The sequence below is a fragment of the Chionomys nivalis genome, chromosome 4 (assembly GCF_950005125.1).
Source record: "Chionomys nivalis chromosome 4, mChiNiv1.1, whole genome shotgun sequence".
NCBI classification, from domain to species: domain Eukaryota; kingdom Metazoa; phylum Chordata; class Mammalia; order Rodentia; family Cricetidae; genus Chionomys; species Chionomys nivalis.
In genome coordinates, this window is record NC_080089.1 from 7,672,229 (window position 1) to 7,679,888 (window position 7,660).

The following is a 7,660-nucleotide window of genomic DNA, read 5'->3' on the forward strand; positions in this document are numbered from 1 at the left end:
GCATGAAAAGCCCACTGAGTTTTTTTTATGAAACTTTATGACTTTGTAGCCAGCAGGAAAGCTTAACATACAGGTACCTGTCCAAGCAGACGGCCTGAGTCCCATCCCCAGATCCCAGTGTTAGACAGCGAGAAATGACTCCTGCAAGAGATTCTCCGACCTCCGTTCACAGCAGTGGCAAATGCATGCACACACACAATCACCGCCACAACACCACCCTGCCACCACATTGTATACATAGAAAAGAAAATATTAACTAGACAAATACAGGGGACTCTAACTTCCTATGACAGCCCAATCACATGTGTATACACATGTGCTACAGTTTCAAGTAGTAGAAAGGTATAGCTTTATACACGGAATTTCTCTTCATATAATCATTTTGAAGTGAAAGGTGGGAAAATTGTTTAGATTACAAAAGGTGGTAATAATGTGTTCACATTCTTTTAGGTTATGTTATATGGCATTGTGTGCTACAAAATTACCTAACTCTTCAAGAATATATTCTCTTGACAGATTTTTGGGACAGCCCAACATTCACAAGTAGACTATCATTGACTTCAAAGTTATTCTAACATCACAATTATTTTTTTACAGCCCCAGAAGCAGCCAAACGTTACTGTGCTCAAATGTGCATGGCTTCTGAGGAGCATCCCAGACCTTGACATCCTAAGTAAGCAACGTTTTGTCTTAATTTTGCATATTGTATATGTTAATTTTGTATGCACTGTTGCTCGCAATGCATCCTTTATGTGGTTCCCACATGCTGAATGGTAGATATCCTTAAAGTGACCTCAAGGACAACAAGTAGAGCTAACAGCAAGGGGGCAGCATCTCAGTGAGGGTGCAGCTCTGTCCCTAACAAACCTCAATTATGTAGTAACTAAAAGAGGAAACTGAGTCATAATTGTTTTTCTTTTTTACCTGATAAATAATATTCAAATATACTTATATTATACATTGTGATGTTTTAAAACACAGCTACACACATGTATACACACTTACATATATATACCTACATACATACCTATACACACATACAAACATATATATATACACATATCTACACACACATACACACCTACACACACCTTAAATTAAACCAAGCTGATTAACATATCTATCATTTTACATACCTGTCTTTCTGATAGTCTGAGCACTTAGTTGATGGGTGCATGATTAATAAAACTCAGAAACTGATTTGGGAGTTCAACCTGAAGATCTGAAAAGTGAGGCAGACAGCTACTGACTCCACCTCGACCTCAGTCCAATGGCGATCCTGCCTCCAGGAATCTCAGAATGACTGTAACTGAGAGTTGTTTCCTCCCATTTTATCCCTCTCTAGGGATGGGATTAAAGACATGCACCGCCTGGTTTCTATGGCAACTATTGGCTACTGGAATTACAGGTGTGTGTTGCCACTGCCTCGTCTGTAAGGCTGGCCAGTGGGGCTGTTTTACTCTCTGATCTCCAGGCAAGCTTTATTTATTAAAATACAAATGAAATGTCACTACACTTAGTTCATACTTATTATCAATTCAGAGATATAGATTATTAACTGCAACCTCCATGTTTTACAGTAGACCTTCAAAATTCAATCCTCCTAAATAAATTTGGAACTCTTAGGCAACATCCGTTTCATACTCCACCTATGGCTCCTAGCAGGTTCTACAACACCCTAGGCTACGATGAGTTTTGCTTGTTAAGATTCCCAATATAAGTGAGATTATGTGGTCTAGCTATGCCTGCTTATTTCACTCAATACAGTCTAGGCCATTATAAATTGATCTGAAATAAATGAATGTCCTAACTGCGTTTTGAGCTATTCCTACCAAGGTTTGGATCTAGGAAAATCTCTGGAGATTTTGGAGCAATGAGTTTTATTATCACAGGTAATTTTTAAAAATTATATCCTTCTGGAGTCTTTCATGGAGTTGAAGAATTTTATAGTTATAGTTTTCCTTAGTTATGATAAAAGATGAAGTAGATATAAATATTGTAACTATAATTCTTGCTTGATAACTGTTTTGTTATATGTCATTTTACTATGTTAAATCCTTCTTTTTTGGTTAAACAGAAAGAGGGAAATGGTGTGGGAGGCCCTTCTGTCCATGTGCAGCTTTCATTGGTTAATGACTAAAAAAAATCCTGTCCTGGCCTGCTGATAGGGCAGAACGTAGGTAGGCGAGGAAGATGGAACTGAATTTTGGGAGGAAGAAAGCAGAGTCAAGGAGTTGCCATGGATCCACTGCCAGAGTCAGACATAATGCCAAAACTTAGCCGGTAAGCCACTGCCACATGGCAATACACATATTAATAGAAATAGGTTAAACTAAGATGTAAGAGTTAGCCAATAAAAAAATTAGGGCTAATGGGCCAAGCAGTGGTTAAATACATACATACATACATACATACATACATACATACATACATACATAAATGTGTACTTTATATGACTGTAGGAAGGTTGTAGCAGCTGCCGGGTCAAAAATACCTGACAAACACAACTGAAGGAATGAGGGCTTCATTATGACAGGGATGGCATGGTGGCAGGAATGTGCGACAACTGGCCACATTGTGTTCCCAGTCAGGAAGCAGAGAGAGACGGATGCTGGTGTTGGCTTGTCATCTCCTTTCCCCTTTTACTCAGTTGAGATTGTGATACACATTTAAGGTGGATTTTTCCTTGTCAGTTACTCCTCCAAGAAAGTTCCTCACCAACATGCCAAGATGATTCTGAATCTAGTCATTTTGGAAGATTCAATCATCATAGATGCTCTACAGTCTCTTTCGGGTGACTCCCTAGCCGTCTGCCTGGTTTATTCTCTACCTCACACCACATTGCCTTTTAACTGATGAACTGCATTGTTACAGCCTCAACACATATCTGCACAGGTGCCCTCAAATTCACACCTCAGTCCCGACTTTTCCTCAGCCCTGCCAGCCTTGCTTTTCTTTGAAACATGACTGTCCCAGACACATCCCAAGTCAAATCTGTTTAAAACTAAGCTAACAGCTTCCCAGGTAACTGCCTCTTTTCTGTGGCCCAGTCTTGATGGCTCTCTTTTCTTCCACCAGGTCACCTCACTCATGAACATACATCTTCCTTGAGTTACTCGCTGGTAGTGTTTGCACATACCTTAAGTTTCTACTTCAGAGATGCCCTCTAGTGCTTCTTTCTTTAGGCATTCTGTTCCCTTGTAAGACTCAACTATATAGCTTCCTCAGCTGTCCTTTAGGTGCCAACCAGTACTCCATATATCTTCTACTCAAATAAACCTTGATAGTGTCTCTTTGTGTCTACATCTTTGAGTGCTCCTGTTTTATATAGGACATCCATTTGGTGAAGTGTGACTTTGAAGGCATGCCAACATTTACAGCCATGTAGTTTTGTTTGGCTTCAACCCCATCCACTCCATCTTAGAGTCTCTGTAATCTGAACTTGGAGCTCCTGGTGGCTCCTCTCTAAACACAACTGAGTTGCCACCTTCATTCCTTTGTTCTCATTACTTATTCCCTTTGTCTGCAATATCCTGATTACTCTTTGAAAACACAGTTATCTTACAAGCTCTAACCAAGCTAAACTGAATCTCCTCCATGAGAAATTAGTCATTATTAGCTTTAACACTTCAGATCACTGACTTTCAGATTTCTCTGAGCCTCTAGAGCAAGTGTGTATCTAGTTAAAATGTCAGTTCTCACTCAAAAGACTTGGATAGGGCCTGAAGTTTTCATGTTCATAAGTTCCCAGATAACCATGCTTCACTTGTCCACAGACCACACATTAACTAGCAGGACGTTAGTCCCTTTTAATTCTATTCTAACTCCTAACATGTCTAAATTTAAGCACATAGGTATGACACAAGACATATAGATATTTTTTCAGGTCAGAAACTAAGTCATATTTATTTTATTCTGTGACTTTATAAAATAATTTGAAATGAATGGATCGGTGTCACCTAGCTGTCCACAAAGATATTAAAAGATCCACCTTATATTCCACATTTGTGGTAAAGGCGATAAGCCAATAGGAGCTTTACTAACATCATCTGTTGTAAGCTATATGTGAAAGCAGGTACTCTGGGCCACCGTCATTTTTACTGTGGTGACTCTCGGGAACCATGAGGATCAGATACTAAACTAATAGGTCATGAAGACAGATTGTTTTATATATTTTTTGTCTTTATTTATGCATCCAAGTCTGTCTCTCTCTGTCTCTGTGTACATGCATGTGTATAAGTACATGTATATTGTAGGGGAGACCCAGCCAATCACCTTGCTTGTAGGGTGGGGTCCCCCGAGGATATTTTTTACTTATAAAGATTGAGGGCGTGCTCCCCGCCTGCCCTTCTGCTTTCCTGTTCTCTGCTGGAACCACACGTTCTGTGAGTCTTTCCCTAATTAAAGCTGAAAATATTTTTATAATTTCTGTCTGCCTTCATTTACGCTGGTACAATTACAGTATATAGATGCGCTCAGAGGTCAGAGGAAGGTTTCAGATCCCCATGGAGTTGGATTTACAAGTGGTATGAGTTACCTGATATGGAAATCAAATTCTGGTCCTCTGAAAGAATAGCAAGCACTCTTAACTATTGGGCCATCTCTCCAGCTCTAAGGAAACAGATTTTAAATTCATGTCTATCTAATCCAAAGTCAGTGTTTTAGCCCATAATTTTCTACAACCACTTTTGGATGTATAGCATGACTTTAGAAGCTAAGATTGAAGAAACAATGACTAGTTCCCCAATTATAGCAGCTCCTAAGTATACTCAATTAGTAGAAAATTAGTAGGGGGTAAAAATGGTGTTCACAGGCCAGCAGTTACAAAGTGTGTCATTTAAATCTCCCCTAGGCACCTTGGCCTTTCCCATCTGATGACTTTACCCTCATGGCCAGTAATTGAGGAGCCTAAATGTCCGCTCATCCATAACAGCTTCCTTGTGTTGCCATCTCAAGGCTCTTGAGAGCATCTGGTGCTACAGTTGGTGACACAAATAGACAGAGTTGGCTCTACAACTCAGGGAAGGTTATTTCTTATCTGTGCTTTAGCCACGATTCTGTTCTTTGCTGAAGCTCAGCTTGAGTTGGAACACGATCCTGCACACTAATAGGCACCGGTGGAAAGAGACACTTGGGCATGTGTAAACCTAGAAGAAAACCCAGCATCCTCTCTTCAGTGGTTTCTACAGTCCACAGACCCAGATACACGCCCACAGGAAAGCGCATTCTAATGTGGAGAAGAGCATCCTGAGGGGTTAGGATGCAGAGGCAGAGAGACCAAACTCAGCTCTCCTCAGAGTATGCAGAGTCAGACCATCGGCCCCAATCTTAACTTTACACATAAGGTTGAAAATGGTGTGATTTCTTTTCCTTTTTCCCATTTTCTTTTTTTTTTTTCATTCATAAAACTTTTATTCCACTTCTATGAACTTTAATACATGTGTTCTTAACAATTATCCTTGGGGTGCTCATGAGAATCTCCTAAGACACGAAAACAACACTAGCCATCATCTGTCACTTCCCTGTTAACTATTTTTACAGCACATGCATGTTAGGCAAGTATCAAAAAAAGAAAAAAAAATCACAAAAGCAAAAAACTAAAAAAAAGTTAAATACATGGGATCTGTCTACCGCTGTGCTTCTCAGGCACGGAGCAGCCGACACGAGCAATTCATTACCGCAGCTTCACTTTTACATTTGTTCTTAGATTGCCTAAACATTTAAATACAAAGAAAATGTGTAGCAAAAATAATGAAAGCAAACAGCAGGTAACTTTACAAATAATGGAATGTGAACCGTTTCTGCCCTTATCAGAGTAAGCTGAGTCACACCTTTGGCCGGAAGCCACTTCTGGGGCTGTGGTCAAGAGTGCGCGTGCAGACACACACGATACCAAGGTGTATCCAAGGGACATTTGTCTGTACCACAGCCTCACAAGTGCTCCAAACCTTAAAGTACCCACAACAACTACACTCATGACTGGAACCCATTATCCCTTTTATTCCCCACCAGTACAAACCAGTATGTAGGCAGTTTTCTTTGCTTAGACATGGAAGCAGTTTTAACACTGGCCCTTCTGAAGCCACAATGTACCAAAAGTACTATGCCAAACATGTATAACTCGTGTAAAAATTCCACATCCCCACATTGGCCACCTCAGGATGAAAACTAGTAACTCCCTAAAGCTAACTGGCTCTACTCCCCTAATATTAAAACATAAAAACCACATGGGAAATATAGAAATTCAAATAGAAGTAACATAAACCTGTCGTAAATCGTAAACAAAAAACTATTTGTGGGACAGCATGGATGACAAACGGTCTACTGTGTAAATTTCAGAACGAGGCAGACAAAGGGTGGAAGGCCGGTTAATTTTCCCCTCCTTCTCCTGCTTCTGCTTCGTCTCCTTGGGTGTCCGATGTCCACAATGTCAAGTTGTCTCTCAGTAACTGCATTATTAGCGTGCTGTCTTTGTAGGACTCTTCACTTAATGTATCAAGTTCAGCAATGGCTTCATCAAAAGCTGTTTTTGCAAGTGAGCAGGCTTTCTCTGGGGAGTTCAGGATCTCATAATAGAAGACAGAGAAGTTAAGGGCCAGACCCAGTCTGATAGGGTGTGTTGGCTGCATTTCCTTTTTGCTGATCTCAAACGCTTCTTGGTACGCTTGCTGTGACTGGTCCACAATTCCTTTCTTGTCATTGCCAGCAGCAACCTCAGCCAGGTAGCGGTAATAGTCGCCCTTCATCTTCAAATAGAAGACTTTGCTTTCGGCTTGTGAAGCATTGGGGATCAAGAACTTTTCCAAAAGAGACAGCACATCATTGCAGATGTCCCTCAGCTCCGTCTCGATCTTCTCTCTGTACTCCCGGGGCATTTGCTGCTTTTTCTCAGCACCTTCCGTTTTCTGCTCAATACTCGAGACGACCCTCCAAGATGACCTGCGGGCTCCTACAACATTTTTGTAAGCAACAGAGAGAAGATTCCTCTCCTCGTTGGATAGCTCGGCTCCCTGCTCAGTCACAGACTTCATGCAGGCTGCCATGTCATCGTATCGCTCAACCTGCTCGGCCAGCTTGGCCTTCTGCACCAGCTCATTTTTATCCATAACTGGATATTCTGTGTCCGGAGTGGGTGGCGGCACACGGACCCGGCTCGGCAGTCTCTGGGCGGCGGCGGTAGCGGTGGTGGCGGCGGCGAGCCTGAGACTCTGTCCCTGATCTGGTTGCTCACAGGCTACAGCGGCCTTTCCCATTTTCTTTATGTCCCTGATTTCTTGATAAAATTCCTTTCAATACAACAATTCAGTTTACAGTAAAAGGAAAAATACAAAGTTATAGCCTCCAGTTTCTTAGTAACCAGAGGTTTCTGTTTGTTTGTTTTTTTAATATCAAAATCTAATAACATATAAGCTATAGTCTTACCTATTCATGAACATGAGTTTTTAATAGTGAGTTAGTTTAACACAAACTTGGATTTTTTAAAATTGCACCTCTTAAATAAATTACTTCCCCTTCATGCAGCTCAACAACAACAATACAAAATCCTGAATTTTGTCATTAAAGCAAGAATTCACATTTTATTTCTTTGTAAAGTTTAAGTTACATTTTGAGAATATTGTCTCTAAGTCTGACTCAGAATTCCTACAACACAATCATAGAT

At 40.6% G+C, this 7,660-nt stretch overlaps 1 protein-coding gene across 1 annotated transcript; it reads right to left on the reverse strand.

The window, feature by feature from the left end:
* Positions 1-5,398: 5,398 nt before the first annotated feature.
* On the reverse strand, positions 5,399-7,218 carry LOC130872913 (14-3-3 protein zeta/delta-like). The gene has a single exon (XM_057767294.1). It carries the CDS (start codon positions 7,104-7,106, stop codon positions 6,369-6,371), a length of 738 nt encoding a protein of 245 aa, XP_057623277.1. The 5' UTR covers positions 7,107-7,218; the 3' UTR covers positions 5,399-6,368.
* Positions 7,219-7,660: the final 442 nt, after the last annotated feature.